Consider the following 19,167-nt stretch of genomic DNA (forward strand, 5'->3'; position numbering starts at 1 on the left):
TTTTTAAAATGTAATTATCAGTAAGGTTACATTCTTTCATTCATTCAACAACGAATACTTCTGTGTGACAGCACTTTGACTGGACTTCATAGTGGTAGACAAGATACATATAGTTAAAGTGAAGTCGCTCAGTTGTGTCCGACTCTTTGGGACCCTGGGGACTGTAGCCCACCAGGCTCCTCCATTCATGGGATTTCCCAGGCAAGAATACTGGAGTGGGTTGCCATTTCCTTCTCCAGGGGATCTTCCCGACCTAGGGATCGGACTCAGGTCTCCCGCATTGCAGGCAGACGCTTTAACCTCTGAGCCAGCAGGGAAGCCCACATATAGTTAATTACAATCTTTTGTGGTATTGTTCCAATGGTGGAAACTCAGGAATCCAGACTCCCTGCTATTCCTGAGTTTCCCCAGGGATGGACACCTGTGCTCCCATGGGAAGGTGAAAAACTCTAGAGAGAAAGTGACGTCCAAACAGAAACCTAAGGATGACTAGGAATTAGTTGGGCAGAGAGAAGAGGGAGGAATGTTCAGGAACAGCTTGGACTGTGACCCAGAGGCAAGAGCAAACCTGGCATCTTTGACTCAGGGTGGCAGAGAGAGGGGAGAGTGGCAGCTGATGAGCCAAGGAAGTGGTAGCCAGAGCAAAGGAGAGCAGGCTCCACCCCTGAACTGCCTGCATCTGGGGCCAAATCCATCGCTTACTCCCCTGTGTCCTCGGGCAAATTGTAACTTATCTAAACCTTATTTCCCTTTAATAAGGAAGAGGATACTTTCTAAGTTGTTTTGAGGCTCTCCTGTGATTATTCACTTTAAAGTGCTCCGTGTTCAGCCTGGCAAGGGCTTAGGAAATTTCGGCCGTTGCTATTAGACAAACTGCAATAACCGATAAACAGATGAAACATACAGACTGGGCAGAGACAAGATCAGGAATAACACTTACTGTCTCACTCGTTCTCCGTAACCCTGTTGTTTTTCTTCCCAGGATCTGACATGGTTATATAGCTGTTTGTCCAAGAAGGGAGGGGCCTTGTTTTGCTCACTGCTGTGTCCCTGACACCTAGAACACTGCCTACCACAAAATTAGTGCTGATAAAATCTTTATCCTTGACCTGACCGAAGTCAGGCTCCTCTAAGCCCTCTACTCAACTAGGTTCAACCAGAAGCTTCCATCTTGTAGAGTGCAGTTTTAGCAAGAATTCTGTGGGGCCAATTTAGCAAAATCTCAAACCCCGGATTTCTGATCACCCTCCACATCGGATCAAATTCTTCATCCTCCATCCTTCATCCATCTTATCACCTGGGCCTGCCTTCAGCAAGAATCTCACTAGCCTTAATGTTCCTGCTTAGTCATTTTCCATCCACTGACCCCTAGTCTGTTCATGGGCTGTAAATCTCCACTTGACATTATTGTATTTGTAGTTGAGCCCAATCTGTCTCCCCTACTGCAAAACCCCCACTGCACTGGTCTCTCTTGAATAGTCTTCCTTGTCATCCTTAACAAGTATCCTGAATTTTTTTTTTCTTTAGCTGTACTCTGTAGTTACCAAATGAATGAACATGTTACTATATTGATTTGTAGCTGTTGAAAGGTGATATGGCTGGATGCTGGCTAAATGAATGATACAGTCAGCTACAGACAGACACTGGTAAATAAGTCAATGATCAATACAAATAGAAATACGTAGTGAACACATAGAAACACACAAAGAAACAGAGATGAACTGCAGGTGTGTGAGTGACATGAACACTGATGATGATTCCATGCAGATAATAATATAGATCAGTGGTTCTGAACCTGGGGTGCACATTTAAATCACCTGGAAGTTTTTCTAGACTCTACCTGCCAGGCAACACCTGTATGAAGAGAACCAGGACTGGGAATGGGACCAAGGATTTTTTAGTAATCCCCCAGGTGACTTGAAGCTCACTCTGGAAAGACAGGCTGGGGTAGAAGATGGGGAACTGGTGTGAGTGCAGGGATGTAAATAAAGCTAGGAATCCAGGGGACAGAGCCAAAGAGGAAAGGGTACAGGCTCAGGAACAATCTCTCCACTGTGTAAGAAAATGAAGTCTAGAGGTAGAGAGAGGCGAGCAGTGGAAACAGGTAAGAAACCTGTTCCAAGCCCCTTGGGAGCGGGGAATATATGTGCAGGCCATCCTTCTGCCTGTCTTGGTCTGTGAGAAACTGGTTCAAGGTCAGCACCGTGTCCATGCCTGGAAGGTCCCTCCATCTAGGCTGAACAAAGCCTTCCTTTCTCTCCTCCTTCCCTCCCTCTTAACTCCTTACACACACTGAGGAACCAGAGGGTTTCCTGAGGCCAAACAGCCATTCCCCAGAGGTGGTCCTTAGTGTCACTAAAGTTGGAGCAGCAGAAGATGGGCGCTAGAGAGGTCAAGCTGGTGGCAGTGGTGGTGGTGGTGGATGGTGGCACAGAAAGATCCAGGCCTAAAGAGGCCAAGAAATAGGGAGCCAGAGGGCCCAGCCGGCGAGGAGGGTGCGAATGAACAACAGGAGAGTCAGTTCAGTTCAGTTCAGTAGCTCAAGTAGCATCCGACTCTTTGCGACCCCGTGGACTGCAGCCCTCCAGGCCTCCCTGTCCATCACTAACTCCCGGAGTTTACTCAAACTCATGTCCATCGAGTCGGTGATGCCATCCAACCATCTCATCCTTTGTCGTCCCCGTCTCCTCCCGCCTTCAATCTTTCCCAGCAGCAGGGTCGTTAAAAAACAAAACAAAAAACAGGAGAGTAAGAGGCACCAGTGGGCCCGGCAGCCACTGGACGGGTAAACCAGAGAGGCTGGCCCACCGGCGGCCGCAGGGGGGCAGCCGCGAGCAGCCTCCAGGCCGGCCGCCCCGCCCTGCCCACCCGGAGGCTCCGCCCCCGCGGCCGGCGCCCCGCCCTGCGCGCTTTGGCAGGCTCGGGCGGAGGCAGCGGCTGCGGCGGCGGCGGCAGGGACGGAGCCCCGGCAGCAGGTGGGCGCGGTGAGGGCTGGCGGCGGCGGGCCGGGGGCTGCCGGGCGGCGCTCGGGCCGGACGCGCCGGCCTTGCGGAGCGCCATGGACTTCAACATGAAGAAGCTCGCGTCGGACGCTGGCATCTTCTTCACCCGGGCCGTGCAGGTGAGGAGGCCGTGAGCCCTGGGCCCCGCGCGGCCGGCGGACACCCCTGCAACAGAGCCCGGGGCCGCGGGACAAGGCCCTCGCGGCCGCCGCTCCTTCCCAGGTCGCCCTAGACCCCCACCAGCCTTCCTCCTCTTCTGCGCTGCCCAGTCGAGAGAAGGAGCCCCGGGGCGGCCGGCTGCGCTGCCTTGTTCTACCCTCTGCGTGGCCCGGGGGCCGGGGAGTGAGCTGGGCCTGCCTCGGCCCCGCTCCCTGGGCGGGAGGTGTCAGCCTCCCCCTTTGCGACCTGCCCGGGCCGAGTTATCCCACTGCTCTGGCGCCCGCCCCGCCCCGGCTGGGGCTCCGATGGGGAGGGCAAAGGGCATCAGGCGGCTCCAGCCACCCTGCCTGTGGCCAGCAATGACTCTTGACTCCCGGCCGGCATTGGGAGGCTTGAGATCCAGGCCCAAGGATTCGTGCACCCGGGCCCATGAGCCCTTCTCTGAGCCTCAGTCTCCACACCTGTGCAATGGGCTGTCAGAACTGATTCCCTCAGGTCCCTTTTACACGCTTGGATAGTCAGTCCGGAAGCCAGGAGGCCTGGGGTTATTATTTCCTTTCTGCTCCATGGCAGGCCTGTTTCCTCTTATTTCCCCAGCCCCAGGGGAATGAGGAGAGGGCTGGGGTCTGGCTGCGTGCCCTCCTTGGGGAGCTGTACGCTGGGTGACGCTAGGATTAGAACAAGTCCTATCCATTTGGGGGCAAGGAGAGAAACTGAAGCAGCTTATCAGTGAAGACCGGGCATCAGCTATCGATCGGCATGGATGCCCCCTCTTGTGACTTTGAGAAGGGTGGGGGCTTCACCTCTCTGGGCCTCAGTTTTTCAATCTTTTGAAAATGGCCTTAGCAACCCCTCCCTCCCAGCATGGATGTGAGTGTCCCCGGCACTCCGTGTGGACATGCTCACTAAAGGCAAGTCACTCTTGGTGTTACGTGGTTAGTATTGCACCCGTGCAGTCTGTGACCTTGGGCCAGTCACTTCTCTGGGAGCCTCCATGTGCCCTTCTGTCCATCGGGAGTGGCACCAAGTCTGTCTCCAAGGGTGGCTGCAGGCTTGGGGCTTGGCCTGGTCACAGTGCCCTGGGAACAGATCCTGTTGTTTGTCCTTGCCGTGGGGGTTGGTTCTCTGGAGGAGCCCAGCACCAGACCGTCTCTTGGAAGCCCACGTGCCCATGTTTACTAGAAAGCACAGCATCCCGTTGAGGACGGGTGCCCCAGAGAGGGTTTGCTGCCCTGGGTTCCCAGCCCTGCCGGTGACCCCAGCCTTAGTGGGGATGCCTGCAGCGTGGAGCTCGTTGGCCAGCCCCAATCCATCCAGAAGGTGGAGAGTTCGCCCCCCGTGTTGGTATGGCAACCACTCTATCTCCCACATCTAGGAAGAACCTGATCTGCCAGTTTCCAGCTACTGTGGGGCCCTAGCACCCGATCTGGCCAGGTCTGCAGAGCCTGGGGCGTGGGGAGGCTTGGGCCCCATGGCCTGGTGGGGGCAGGCCCACTGGGTCGCCCATACTGGCGTGGGAGCCAGCACTCAGGCCCCCCGCCTCCAGGGTGGAGGAGGGAGCTGGGAGCTTTATAAATAGAGGCTTTCTCTGGCTCCAGCCGCCCACCCCCTGCTGCTGCCATCTTGCAGGGAGCAGCCTCGGACTCTGCAGCCATGAGCCTCTGAAGCCTGGGCCCTTTCTCTTGACAGAAATAGGCCAGGTGGCGGCCCGAAGAGAGAGGGGCTTGAAATGTGGCCTGGGCAGGAGAGCCCACTTGGGGGACCCCCCCCAACCGAGGCCAGTAGGCCCTGGGATAGGAGTCAGCCTGGAGGGATGGAGGGTGGTTTATTATCAATGTGTGGGCAGCTCCTCTGCATGGGTGCCGCCTTGCCAGGTGGAAGGACACGCTGGGCAAGCGCTCAGCCCTTCCAGGTACTGGGGGCACTTTGAACGAGCCTCACCTCATCCCCACCCTGTAAGGAGCGGGGCCTGGGAGAAGAAGCTGGAGGCCTGATGCCTTTTGCACGGGTGATCCTAGGGTGGCTTCTCAGTCCCTGAACTGTGCCTTGAACACCAGGAGGGGTTTGTGGAGTTGATCCAGTTGATGGGAACAGCTCAGCGAAGGGCACCCAGGCAGGAAAAACTAAAGCATATTTGAGTAAGATGCCAGTGGGGGTGGAGTGGGCAGTGGAAGTGCTAGTACCAATGCTGTCAGTAGTCTGACTGTATTACTAGGAGCGGAGGTAGGAGCGATGATAATAAAAGTCAGGGAAGCCGTAGCATTGTTTTCATCCTAGCCGGGCAGGCAACAGTGGCCGTGGGAGGGATGCCCAGGACATTGGAAAAACCTGGTAGGCTTTGAACGTGGGTGGATGTGTAGTGTGAGGGACAGGTGGCCAGGTGACCCGGCGGGAAGTGCTGCCCATAACCGTGGCAAGAAGGGGAGGAGATACTGAGCGTGACTCCGTCACCGGAATCAGAGCAGCTGGTCCCATGGGGTAAGGACGTCCTGGGAGCCGAGGAGGGACCTGCGGGAGATCTTTTATTGATGATGATGATGATGACGTTGACGCCAGCTGACATTTATCAGGCCTGTACTGTGTGCTGACCACGGAACTAAGCACCTCCTGAATATTCTATGAGATGGAAACTGAGGACCAGAGAGGTGACTTTGCCTGTGAGCCTCAGTTTTCTCATCTGGAAAATGGAGCTAGTGCCACCCCCACCCCCGAAGAGGCTGGGTGAGGGCAGGCCTGTTCAGGGCCCACTCTGGGAGGCCCCAGTTTGTGGAAAGTGAGGAAGAAGAGTCAGGAGAGCAAGAGTAGCTGGCTCCCAGGCGGGGAGCCACAGGCTCTGACCCTGGCCCACCCAGCTTTGCAGAGAGAAACCCAAGCCCCCATACATAATTGATGGCTGCTGAGCCGGAGTGGCCTGCAGCCGGTGGGGCCTCCCGCTCCCTGCAGCTGGAGCTGTCCTTGGCCTCTGGGTGACTCAGGGCTGCCAGGTCATCTGGGAAGGGCCTCCAGACCCCCAGCTCGTGACGACCCTGACACCAGTGCAGCCTGCCTCTTGCCCAGCCTCAGCAGCACCTTCTGTGAAATGGGAAACTTGCCTATGCTGAGTTCAGAGTCAGCATTGTCTGTTGTCAGAGTTGATCTTGCTTCTGTACAGTTTGTCTCTGACCACCACCCACCACGGCTGGACAGGGCCTTTGAGATCAGAAGAGCCAGGACTTGGGCTGGTTTCTGGTTGTTCCCACGTGGCCCCTGTGGCTTTGGCCAGCTCAGAAGGAGGACCCTGTGACATCCTGGCCCCTCCCTGGCCTTGGGGTGGGGCTGCCGAGCTTCCTGGGCCTGAGCATGCCCAGCAGTTGGCTTGAATGAGTTGGCGCTACTCCCCATGTACCAGCGGAGACCATCCTCCACCCCACCCCTCTTCCTTCCCATCAGGTCTTTACAGTATCAGCCCTTACACTGGGCACCAAACTCCCTGCCAGATCCTGGCCTTCATATCTTACCCACATCTTTTTTATTTCAACAAGGGAGATGCTATTCCTTATTATTCCCATTTTCAGCTTAGGAAACGGATGCTCAGAGAGGCAAAGCCACTTGCCCCAGGTCACGTTGCTCATCAGAACTGAGACTTGAATCATGTCCCTCTGGTTCTGGAACCTGGGTTCTTCCCACTCACTCCCCCGGGATCACCTTCCCTGGGGCTCCCAGCTGCCCCGGCACCCGCTGATCACCCCAGGCCTTGCTCTGTGCCCCTTATGTTCCCTGAGCGCTCGTTACCAAGTGCTTCCCTCCAGAGTCAGGCTGGGAGGACCCTCAGTGATGGCCTCCCAGAGGGTCCTTACACCCTAAGTTGTGTTTGATTTTGTACAGGTGTGCATTTGGGGGGCAGGGGGTATCTGTATCTTTGATTGGATTTCCGAAACAAACCGGGATCCACCGGCTCTGGCCCAACCATCCCATGTCACAGAGGAGCCAGCTGAGGCCCAGGGCAGGGTTGCAGTTTGATCGGGGTCCCAGGTGGGGTAGACTGGTTCCTGGACCTTAGGGCCTGAGTTCCAGCCAGGCGGGAGGGGTAGACGGGTGGGGTAGGGCTGGTCCTCCCTTCCCCCTTGCTGAGTCGTCCACCCCTGAGTGCTCCCCCCCACCGCCCACCCGCAGTTCACGGAGGAGAAATTTGGCCAGGCCGAGAAGACCGAACTCGACGCCCACTTTGAGAGCCTCCTGGCCCGGGCGGACAGCACCAAGAACTGGACCGAGAAGATCTTGAGACAGACAGAGGTGCTGCTGCAGCCCAACCCCAGTGAGTGGACATGGGCTGGCCCTGGGCAAGGGGCAGGGCACTGTGGGCAGGGGCCCAGCTGCTGAGGCCGTGTAGGTGGGCCTGGGACTTGGGTTAGACTCTTGGGGCTTAAGGCTGCTGTCGGTGGCAGGGGAAGGGGGGATGGTCCCCAGTAAAAACAGCAGTCTCGGTATTGGGTTCCACAATGCACTCACTCTCTGGGACGTGGAAATGCAAGTTTTTCCCAGAGGTGTTGAAGAGATACCTGGAAACTGAAACATCACTGGGAGAAGAGGCAGGAGAAATAGGAGCCTGGTCACTGGGGAGCAGGCAGCAAGGTTCAGGGACAAAGAAGGCTCGTCCAGGGTCGCATGAGAGCACAGAGCAGGCCCCCACAGCTGCAGGGGAGCCTGCCCTGGGGTCCGGAGACATGTCTGCCTGTGTGTCTGCTCTTAGCTAAGGCAGTGTGCTCAGAGCTTTCTGGGTCCGGCCAGAGCGCTGTTCACACATGTGGCGCGTGCGTGCATGCTAAGTCGCTCAGTCGTGTCCGACTCTTTGCGACCCCGTGGACTGTAGCCCGCCAGGCTCCTCTGTCTATGGGGATTCTGCAGGCAAGAATCCAGGAGTGGGTTGCCATGCCCTCCTCCAGGGGATCTTCCCCACCCAGGGATCTAACCTTAGGTCTCCTGCATTGGCAGGCGGGTTCTTCACCACGAGCACCACCTGTGGGTCGCGCTCTGTGAGTCGTATTCTAAGGAGGGGGACGTGGAAGGCCCGTCCCCGCAGCTGGGTGACCTCGGGCAGGTCTTTCAGGTCTCTGGGCCGTGGCTTCTCCCTCCCCGTGAGGGGTTTCACGGGGTCGACAGCCCGTCTCACGGCGGAGGGTGGGGGGGGAATCAGCAGGAGAATGTCCTGGAAGTCACCGGGCTGGGCGCCCTGGTCCGGCCTTGGGCTCCTCCGGAAGGGCCCCGGGGCTTTGGCTGCTGTCTCCCACAGGCGCCCGAGTGGAGGAGTTCCTGTACGAGAAGCTGGACAGGAAGGTGCCCTCGCGGGTCACCAACGGCGAGCTGCTGGCGCAGTACATGGCCGAGGCGGCCAGTGAGCTGGGGCCCACCACCCCCTACGGTGAGCCGGCCCCCACGGCCGGGCGGGGCCGCCGTCTCTGGCCCTGACCTCCCTCCCTCCCTCCTTTCCTTCCTTTCTCTGGTCTTGTATTTACACATGTGATGCCTGGGTTCATTCTGCCTGCAAATGCCTCAGTCACCACAGGTGAAAGCAGAGTGAGAAAGAGACGCCTCCTGGGACCTCCCTGGTGGGCCAGGGGCTAAGACTCCACACTCCCAGTGCAGCGGCCCTGGGTTCCATCCCTGGCCAGGGAACTAAGATCCTGCATACCACATGGCACGACTCAAAAAAAAAGGGGAGTCTCCTTTACCCACTTTTGATTTGTGTGCATTTTTAATGGGATCATATTCTCTTATGTGCGCGATTCTGCAACCTGATTTTTAAACTTGGTGTTGCTTTACAGATTGTCTGTTCACAGTAGCACTTAAAGAGCCACCTCAATTTTTGTTTTTTATTAAGTTTTGTTGAGGTACAGTTTAGGTACTGTAAAGTGCACTTGTTTTAAGTGGGTTATTTGGTGATTTTTAGTATATTTACAGAATTGTACAAACATCCCTTGATCCAGTTTATTTTTAAATTTTTGATTAATTCTGAATTAGAACGTAGTTGATTTACAATATTGTGTTCGTTTCAGATATACAGCGCAGTGATTCTGTTAATATACACATATATATGCTCCTTTTCAGATTCTTTTCACTTTGGGTTATTTCAAAATATTGAGTATAGCACCTACTGTGCTCTATAGTAGGTCTTGTTGGTTATCTGTTTTATATATAGTAGTGTGTATATGTTAATCCCAACCTAATTTATCCCTCACTCCCCCCCGACTCCCCAGTTTCTCCCGGGTTGGATGCATGAGACAGGTGCTCGGGCCTGGTGCACTGGGAAGACCCAGAGGGATGGGATGGGGAGGGAGGCGGGAGGGGGGATTGGGATGGGGAACACGTGTAAATCCATGGCTGATTCATGTCAGTGTATGGCAAAAACCACTACAATATTGTAAAGCAATTAGCCTCCAACTAATAAAAATAAATGAAAAAAACAAAAACAAAAAAAATTTAAAAATAAAATTTTTAATTGGAGGATAATTGCTTTACAGTGTTGTATTCCTGTTAAATCTTTAAACATGGTTCCATTTTTTTAAATTTTTTAATTGAAGTATAGTTGATTTTAATATGTGTTTGTTTCTGGTATATGGCATAGTGATTCAGTATTTTTGCAGATTATATTCCATCATAGGTTATTACAAAGTAATGGCTATGATTCCCTGTGCTATATGGTATATGCTGTTGCTTATTTATTTTGTATATAGTAGTTTAATCCTATACCAGAATTTGTCCCTCCCTACCATTAGGGTTTTGATTGTTTTTTGTTTTGTACTTATTTGTAATAGCTGCTTAGAAGTCTTTGTCTGATAAATCTAATATCTGGACCTTCTCGGAGATAGTATCTGTTGATTGCTTTTCTTTCCCTGCGTATTGAGTGTACTTTCCTATTTCTTTGCGTGTCTTATAATTCTTCTTGGGTTATTAGTGCTGTTTGTTTCTTTAGAGACTTGCCTGAGCTAATTGTTTAGAGTCTGTGTTCTTTGCTGTATGCAGCTACTGATGTCTCTGCTTATTTTTCTTCTTAAATTATTCTTTTTACTTTTAAGCCTATTTTCCTAAGGGTTGCTTCCAGGTCAGCATATGTTGATGATCAGCTAATGATTAATCAGAAGTTGTACTTAAATATCTTGCACCATTAAGGCTTTGCTCATGAATTTATGAGTGGGCTGGGGAACACATTCATGTTCAAGCAGTTTATATGTGTTCCTAGCTTTTACTTCGTGAATGTGCAAAGCCTCCCACTAGCCAAGAATGAGTTGATAGCTGAGGTTCTCTGCTGTCTCTCCCACGCTACACACAGGCACAGCCTCCCAGACCACCAGAGTTGTCTAGAGTTTATCAAGGCTTACTGTGACTGTCTCATTTCCCAGATCTCCTGTTAAATTTCTGGCAGGTCTGCTGCTTATTCCAGCCAGTCCTCCAGCTTCATGTTAGCTGTGATGTTGGCCTTTCCTGATGATTTGCCATGGAGATCATTAGTTTGTGTGACCACGTCTTGTGGGTTTTTCTGTGTTCCAGCCAAAATCATGTCCGCCCCCTCCAGCAGCTTCAGGCCTTACCCCGCCCTGATAGAGGGGCGCACCACAGAACTTGGAGAGAGGGGAGCACACCCAGGCTGGAAAGCCACCGTCTCCATGGTTCTTATCAAGGTCCTGTGGTTCTGGAGTAAATGCTTCTCAATTTGTTGCTTGCCTTTGGTCAATTTCCAGAGTCCAGAAATGATTGTTTTTGACAACTGTGTCCAGTTTTGTTCTGTTTTTGAAGGCGATAGATAGATAGGTAAGGGTTGTTTTTTGTCATACTGCCTAGCATATGAGATCTTAGTTCCCCAATCAGGGATCGAACCTATGCCCCCGCAGTGGAAGTGTGGAGTCTTAGCCATTGGACCCCCACCTAAGTCCCTGTGTCCTTTCTAGGAGGAGGATTTGCTGAGTTTCTCCCTCTGTTATTCTGAAAGTCCCACCCCCCTTCTTTCTAATGGCTGTGAAGTGTTCTGGTTTTGGGGTGTCCCAGTATTTATTGGTCAATGGGTATATGGATATACAGATTTTCTCCCATTTTCCCAGGCCAGCCATTTCTGCTCTTGCTTCTCAGAACATCTCTCTTGGGGCTCTCTCCTCCCTCCTGAGAGCCAGAGTGGCCGGAGCCTGGCCCGCCTCCTCACCCCCAGCTCTGCTTCTCAGGGAAAACGCTGATCAAGGTGGCCGAAGCGGAAAAGCGCCTGGGAGCGGCCGAGAGAGATTTCATCCACACGGCCTCCATCAACTTCCTCACGCCCCTGCGCAACTTCCTGGAAGGGGACTGGAAGACGATTTCGGTGAGGGGCCTGGGGCCGCGTGACCCTGGCCGCCCTCTCCTCAGAGCCACGGAACCCAGCCCGGCACCCCGCAGCCCTTAGGGCCTCCGCAGACGTGGCTCTTGCGGACCGAGTGGCCTGGAGTGTTTGACCTTGCCCATCCGGGCCTCAGTTTCCCTGTCTTGACCGGATGGTCCTGTGGGCTGGTCCCGCTGGGGCTGGGGGGTCTCCCATGGCAGCCGTGGGGCTCACGTCCCTGATTTCCCCCCACCCCGCCCCGCAACAGAAGGAGAGGCGGCTCCTGCAGAACCGGCGTCTAGACCTGGATGCCTCCAAAGCACGGCTCAAGAAAGCCAAGGCTGCCGAAGCCAAAGCCACGGTAGGTGACCTGCCGGGCCGGAGCGGGCGGAGGCTCGGGGCGGAGGCTCGTAGTGTTTGGCATGACCTCCCTCCCCGTCCCTGCCTGGAGAAGCCCGGCTGGGGGGCGCTGCTCGGGGCAGACCACGTGAGGCCTCGCCCGTCTGCTCCCACCCCCGATGGAACCCTGCCGACCCAGAGCTCTGGGTCCCCGGGGCAGACATTGGGGTGGGGGGCGGGTGGGGGATGGACCCGCAGCGCCCTCCCCTGAGCGCAGGGCAGCCCGCAGCCACCCCAGACAGACAGCCGGTTGGCTTCTCGCATGCCCCCTGCACTGCCCTCCCTGGTGCTCGGCTCTGTTCCCGGCTCTGCCCGGGCATGGCTCCGCTACTAACAGCAGCCCCCGCCACTGCTCCAGTGCTGTTCCCCGGGTGCCCCGTCCTGTCCTCAGGCTCCACTGCGCTGGTGTGGAGGTCCCAGGGCTGGGCTGCTCGCCCGCCCAGGAGAGGGTCTCGGGGCCCTTCAGGGAGTCCCACGTCGCTGGACGAAGCCAGGGCTATCTTGGCTCCCCTTCTGCTCAGCCAGGCCGATGGGATGTAGTGTGGGACACGGTGACCAGGGTTGGGAGAGCTGGGCCCCAGGGGCCCGGGCTGCTCGGGGTGCAGGGGCTGCAAGGCCACCTCACACTCCGGGGTGGGGACTCCCCAGGTCAGGTCCGAGACACACCAGGGACACTGGCACCTCTGCCCACCGGGGCCCTCAGCCAGGGAAGGCCAGGCCCCGCCGCTGCCCGAGAGTTACTTACAGCCCCCCTCGCATTCCCCTCCCTCCGTGTGGCCCCCGGGGGCCAAGGAGCCTGGGCTGTGCCCCTGGTGAGAGCCGTGGCGCCTCATCCAGGGGTGTGGAGTCCAGACCGGAGGCAAGGCTTCGGCCACTGGCGTCGGGCTGGGCTTGGATAGGATGAGCTGCGGCTGCCTGAGCCCCCATGGACGGGTCAGGCTCCACGCCCCTCAGGCAGCTCTCTGAGTCCCTTGGCCAGGACAGGCCTTCCTCCGGCAGCCAGGCCGGGGAGCGCTTCCTTTGTTACCGGAGCGGCACACCTCCCGTCCGGCTGGCTGGTCCAGACCAACCCCGAGTATGTGACTTTTAGCAAGACGCCCCCTCCCGAGCTGGAGCCTGGTCCAGCATATCCCAGTGGGCTCCAGCCCAGCAGGGCACCCCCCACCTGCCACCCCTCAGCACCCACACTCCGGTCAGGACTCCTTCCGGAGGGCGGGCTTGTGCGTCCCGGGGGGACCTGCTCCCGCCTGCGCTGTGGACTCACTAACTCTTTGTTTTTGTTCCTTTCCGTTCTGCTTTGGGTAACTTGGCTCAGTGTGAGGGAGATGTGAGTATACCTGTCCCACGTGCTGTGCCACTTCTGGTTTGCCCACCTCGGCCTCGGGCCTCACGGGGCCGGGCCGGGCCGGGCCAGCCGGGCCGGGGAGGGCCGTCCTCCAGGCCTTTTGCAAGCAGCTGGTCTCCCCACCGGGGCCTCCACCATGTGTAGCCTCTGGTCTGGGGGGACGCCAGGCATTGGAGCCTGTTGAGTCAGCTTTTTGCAAATGTCAACCGCCTGTCACTCTGTCCATCCGTGCATCCATCTGTCCATCCTCGTGCCGGGGGAGGGGCCTGGTCCTTGCTGCAGGAAGGAGAGATGGGGTGTGTGCAGAGGTGTGGGTGGAGTGAGCTGGGTGGGGTTGGGGCGGGCCGTGCTTGGAGAACGGTGGGTGTAACTGGGGCCTCTGAGTGAGACAAGGCTGGCCCGGGGAAGAGGGGCCGGAGGACCGCCGGGGCCGGACGGGTCTGTGTCCTGCCTGAAGTTCAGGGTTGTGGCAGCTGCAGGCTGTCCCCTCGCTGCCATCGGGTCTGCCAGGCTCCCCAGCATGTCCACCCTCTTGGTCTTTGTTCCGACCCTCCAAGACCCTCACTCAGCCCGCCTCCTGTGCAGGTGGTTGGTGTGGGGAGAAGGGGATCCGTGTTGTTATCTGTCCGTAGCCTCCTGTCCATGGCGTTGGTGGGTGGGGGTGGCTCCTGACATCTCCCTGGGGGAGACTCTAGGGCGGCCTCCCGGCCAGGCCCCCACCCCGCGTGACTCCCCCCTCCCCCGTGAACTCTGTTCCCCGCCAGACGGTGCCTGACTTTCAGGAGACTAGACCGCGTAATTACATTCTCTCGGCCAGCGCCTCCGCGGTAAGCGCCCCCACCCACCCCGCCCCGGCTCCCCCTCCCTGCCCCCATCCCCAGCACCCGGGGCCTGATGCCAGTTGAGGAGAGCAGGAGCAGAGGGTCAGGCAGGGGCCGCCTGGGCCCTGCGCCCTCGCCCCTCCCTGCCCAAGGCTGGAGGTGAGCCTGACTTGCTGCCCCGCGCAGCCTGGTGGACTCCGGGGGGCCCGAGAGTCCGCCCACCCCCACTCAGCACCCACCCGAGTGCCATGACCCCCTGCGCCCGGAGGAGAGGGAGGAGGTCCTGGCCTGGCCTGCCAGGAGGTCACAGACCCCTGGACAGGACTCGAGGATGGCGCTGTCCATCCAGCGGCCACCAGAGTACATCAGCTAGGTGTCGGGGAGACGCCCGGAGGCCTTGAGACCGAGCAGGGCCCTATGGGAAGGTAGACCTGGGGGGGAAGGGCAGCCTGGGGCGGAGGCCCTTAAAATGGGGGAGCGAGACCCCTGCGGTGGGGGAAAGGGCGTGTCCCGAGCTGGCCCCTCTGAAGCTGAGCGTGAGGGCAGCCATGGGCGGGTGGGCAGGTGGGACCGGGATTTAAGAGGGTGGGCTGGGCGGGGCGGGGTCAGGAGGACTTTGAACGTCTGGTATCTTTTTTTCCTACAGCTTGTTGAGATCTTGATGTTTACTGTTTAGTTGGGGAAATAGGCAGACGACACCTGTCCCGTCATGCCTGTCGAAACCAGTGCTGGGCCTTTCTCTGCCTCTCTCTGTCCCTCCTTTCTCCGTGGGTGACATCCTCCCGCACCGCCCACCCCCCCGCGGCTCTTCTCCATCTGTCATAAGCATGTTGCCGTGTGTGTGTGTGTGTGTGTGTGTGTGTGTGTGTGTGTGTGCGCGCGCGGTCCCTGGTTCCCCAGGGGTGTTAACCGCAGTGTTGAGCCCCGGCCCCCTGTGGCTGGCCCACCCGCGTGTGTCCACCTGGAGGTCGCTTCCTGTGTTGTGCAGTTTGCCGAGCGGCACTGCGGTGGGGACCCCTCCGTCCCAGCCAGGCTGGCCTGGGTTTTGCTCTCTGCCCCGCCCAGGCCCCGTGTTAGGGTAGCAGCGGGCCGGAGGAACGGGCCTCCTAAGCCGTGGTGGGGGGAGGGGGGTCTTTCTTCTTTAGACTCTGGAGGACACTTGCCGCCCCCCTTCCTGGGCCGAGTGGAAGGAGGACTACCCAGGAGGGTGGAGACGGCCCTGTTTTTTTCTTGTGCCTTTGAACCCCAGTGTGACTCTGGCACGAGGCTGCCTTTCTCTGCCGAAGGACGGAAAGGTTCAGTGACTGGTCTAGGGTCACACGGTCCTGCCTCCCAGCCCAGCAGCCTCAGCAGAGCGTCAGGGTGGGGTGGGGGACGCTCGGTCTCCCTGGAGACCCCAGTCCGAGCCTGGGGGCTTGCCTGTAGGAGAAACCCAAGCAGGACTTCCCAGCTGGCTGTGCCCCCTCCCCGCATGTGGCATGTGGGGCTGGATGGACTGTGATGTCAGAGCCCCCTCCCTCTCACACCAGGCCTCCCCCCCAGCCTCAGCTCCTGGTGGGGTTGTCGGGAGGACGTTGGGAAGCGTGGAGGGGTGGGAAGAGGTTGGGGTGGGGTCTTGGGAGCTGGGGCAGGGACCCGGGCTCTGGGGTACAGCCGCCCCCCACCTCCGTTCCCCTCCCCTGCTGACCGCTGCCCCCTCCCTCCCCTGCTGACCGGTCCTGTTGTGGTCTCTGCAGCTCTGGAATGATGAGGTGGACAAGGTGAGTTGGGGCTCAGGGAAGAAGCGGGGTGGGGAACGGGGTCCCGGCTCGCCGCTGTCGTCAGGGGCAGTTCTGTGTCTAGTTCTGAACTCTGCCCTGCAGCCGCGGGGCCATGGTAAGGGGTGGCCACTTCCCCTCCACCCCGCAGAACACCGTGGGCCCTCCGGAGGCCAAAGCAACTGTTGGTTGAATTTGTCCCTGCTGGGTGGTTGCCTCAGATGGACCAATGCATGAGCGTGAAAGGCCGAGGAGGGCGCCTGAGGCTCTGCCTGCCCACCCAGCCAACTGGCCTCCTCTGGGGGGGGTCCCAAGCCGGGCTAAGCCTCCTCCAGGGGGTCAGGGCCCCAGGCCTGATGTCAGGGGTGAGAGGTGAACCCCTGCCCTGATGTCTGCACCCCTGGGTTGGGGGGTGGGGAAGTCCATCTGCCACAGAAGGGCAGAGGAGACCTCTCCCCATCGGCTCCAGGGGCGGGAGGAGGCTAGTGGGAGGGCGTCTGGGGGCCATTCTTGCCCTTTCTTGCTCATCCCCTGCCCTTCCCAGGCTGAGCAGGAGCTCCGAGTGGCCCAGACAGAGTTTGACCGGCAGGCAGAAGTGACCCGGCTCCTGCTGGAGGGGATCAGTAGCACCCACGTGAGTCCTGTCCCGTTTCCTCCTCCTGTCGTCCCAAGTCTTCTTGTCACCCATGTGTCCCCACGACTCTTTAAGTTCACATTGAGGCAGCTAGTGAACCTGGGTGGGGCAAAGCACACGGTCCTTAAGGTCCCAAAGCAGGGGTATGGCCCCCTCCCACCCCAGGGACCAAGAGACCTGGGCAGAAAATGCCGCACACCGAGCCAGGGTCTGCAGAGCGTGGGGTGGGGAGCGGGCTGCTTTGTCCGCCCGCGGGCGCCCGCTCAGCCACTGCCTCTTCTCTGCAGGTGAACCACCTTCGCTGCCTCCACGAGTTCGTGGAGTCTCAGACCACATACTATGCCCAGTGCTACCGCCACATGCTGGACCTCCAGAAGCAGCTGGGCAGGTGCCCACCGGGGACGCCCGGCTCCCAGCCCCCAGCTCCCCCGAGCGCAGATAGCCCCCGTTGACGCCTGGGGCGGGGTGGAGGGCTGCTGACTGTGGTGGGGCATCACCCCTGCCTCTGGGCCCGGGCACCCCATCAGGAGGACAGTGAGGGGTGGCTGCCGCAGGGACCTTGGGCGCGGGTTCTGAGACCCTGGGGTGGGCGGTGGCGGGGACGGCAGGGGCGTCTCACTTCCCCTTGTTTTCCTCTTCACGCCGCCAGCTCCCAGGGAGCCATGTAAGTAGCGAGGTGGCCTTGCCTCTGTGGCCCTGGGCCTGACTGGTGTTTTGTGGGGCACGTGGGACCCCCCCAAAGAGGGTGGCTCCCAGCTACTGAGACTGGCCCCCCCCCCCCCCACACTGTCCTCTCCAGATTCCCAGGCACCTTCGTGGGCACCGCCGAGCCCGCCTCCCCACCCCTCAGCAGTACCTCGCCCACCACTGCCGCAGCCACGATGCCCATGGGACCCTCTGTGGCCGACCTGGCCCCTCCAGGGGAGGCCGCTCTCTGCCTGGAGGAGGTGGCCCCGCCGGCCAGCGGAACCAGGAAAGCCCGCGTTCTCTATGACTATGAGGCGGCTGACAGCAGTGAGCTGGCCCTGCTGGCTGATGAGGTGGGCCTGGACACCACAGGGACGGATTGGCAGTCAGGGTGCACAGGCCAGCTTAGTGGGCCAGGGGACTGGAGCTGGGGACATGGGGTCTAAGGACCCGGCATCACGGGCTCCCCACCTCTGAGGGGCCTGGGGGGTGGGGGCAGAGCCGGGACCGGCTGCGGGGGACAGAGGTGGCTCCAGCTCTGAGGAGGCAAGCTCTGATCCGTCTCCGTAGAGCAGTTGAGGAGGGGGCGCCCGCCACTGGAGGCGCAGGGGCCCCGCGTAGCAGGGGCGTGACCCTCCTCCTCCATCACTCTCTTCAGCTCATCACTGTCTACAGCCTGCCTGGCATGGACCCTGACTGGCTCATTGGCGAGAGAGGCAACAAGAAGGGCAAGGTCCCCGTCACCTACTTGGAGCTGCTCAGCTGAGCAGGCGCCTCCCCTAGGCCCTGCCTGCTCTGGCCTGGGCAGGGGAATGGGTGCAGCCCTGCCTCATGTTTGCTGGCGACCCAACTGCTCAGCGTCGGGAGGCTCACCCTAGCCCCATCCTGCCCCTTGGCCGTGCAGCTGCAAGGGGCCCCAGAGGCTGAATGATTGCAGCTCCTCCCCCGGCCTGCTTCTGACCTGTTTCTGGAGCCCCCCCACCCCTGCCTGCGTCCTTGAGCCCCCCCAGCCCTCCCAGCTCCTCTCAGGAGGGCGGGCCTGGCTGCAGCAGCTGCGCTCGGCACCCCAGCCTGTTGGGGGGGTCAGTGCAAGATGGGCTGAGGACGCCCTGGGGCGCACCCTTGGCAAGAGAGAACACCTGCCTTTTAGTTGCCAAAAGCACCAAAGAGGGCGAGGCAGGCAGGCAGGCAGGTCTGTGGCGGGCCGGAGACGGGTGCCTCCCCCGGGATGTGCTGCGGTGGAGGGGAGCCTGGCCGGAGCTCCCCGGTGCTAGCCCTCCCCTCCCAGCCCTATCGCTCAAGCCAAGTCTGGTGGCTGCCGCCTGCATTCTCCACACTCACTTTTTAACGAATCTTTTTACTCCGCCTGTCTGCTTGCTCTCTAGCCAGTGACCAATAATAAACTATCCTTCGTGTGCACGTCGCCTGGGCTCCGGTCACATCGCGGGCCTCACAGGCGGGAAGGGGAAGACAGGCGGCGGCACACTGCCGCACCGCGCCCTCCTTCTGGGGGAGGGAGTGATGGGCCCCTTTTCCCTCCCAGGGCCCCCATGCTGCTCCTGAGGAAGGGAATACTGGTCTGCTGCAGCTGCATCATCGTTTTTTTCCTCAGAAAAACTTGCCTGAACTGGGGCAGAGTGGACTGTAAAATGTGCATGATGGGTCACACTTGGTAACTGACAGCGGCCAGGGCTTCCCAGGGATCCAGCACTGAGCGGAGCACGTGCACACACATTCTTCGTGTCATCCTCAGACGAGGGAAGAACAGAGTCACCTCCTCGAGGTTCCGTAACTGGCAAGTGGCCACGCAGGGACTGTCGCCCAGGTCAGTCTTGTTCCCGAAACTTCCCAAGTGATAGCTTCGGTCCACAAGCCAGGTTTTAGATTGAGGCTTGCAGCTGGGCCCAGAACTCTGATTAGGTCCCAAGGAGGCCAGTGGCCACCCCACCCAGGGCCCTCTGAAGGGAGGGGAGGCACAGAGCTATAGACAGGAGGAGCAGGGCTTCAGGAAAGGCGCTAACCCAGTGATCAACTCAGCCAGCT

General features: G+C 58.7%; 1 protein-coding gene across 2 annotated transcripts; it reads left to right on the forward strand.

Moving 5' to 3' along the window:
• The first annotated feature begins 2,911 nt into the window (after positions 1-2,911).
• Positions 2,912-18,547, forward strand: SH3GLB2 (SH3 domain containing GRB2 like, endophilin B2). Of its 2 annotated transcripts, XM_065928302.1 has the most exons (12): positions 2,912-3,121; positions 7,314-7,455; positions 8,431-8,559; positions 11,351-11,484; positions 11,750-11,842; positions 13,990-14,052; positions 15,192-15,341; positions 15,783-15,806; positions 16,348-16,437; positions 16,725-16,825; positions 17,237-17,477; positions 17,783-18,547. In XM_065928302.1, the coding sequence occupies exons 1-12, from the start codon at positions 3,059-3,061 to the stop codon at positions 17,888-17,890; spliced, it is 1,338 nt and encodes a 445-aa protein (XP_065784374.1). In that variant the 5' UTR covers positions 2,912-3,058; the 3' UTR covers positions 17,891-18,547. The 2 variants fall into 2 exon arrangements, with proteins under 2 accessions (XP_065784374.1, XP_065784375.1); XM_065928303.1 differs by lacking the exon at positions 15,192-15,341.
• Positions 18,548-19,167: the final 620 nt, after the last annotated feature.

Source organism: Muntiacus reevesi, chromosome 3 (genome assembly GCF_963930625.1).
Source record: "Muntiacus reevesi chromosome 3, mMunRee1.1, whole genome shotgun sequence".
Taxonomy (NCBI): domain Eukaryota; kingdom Metazoa; phylum Chordata; class Mammalia; order Artiodactyla; family Cervidae; genus Muntiacus; species Muntiacus reevesi.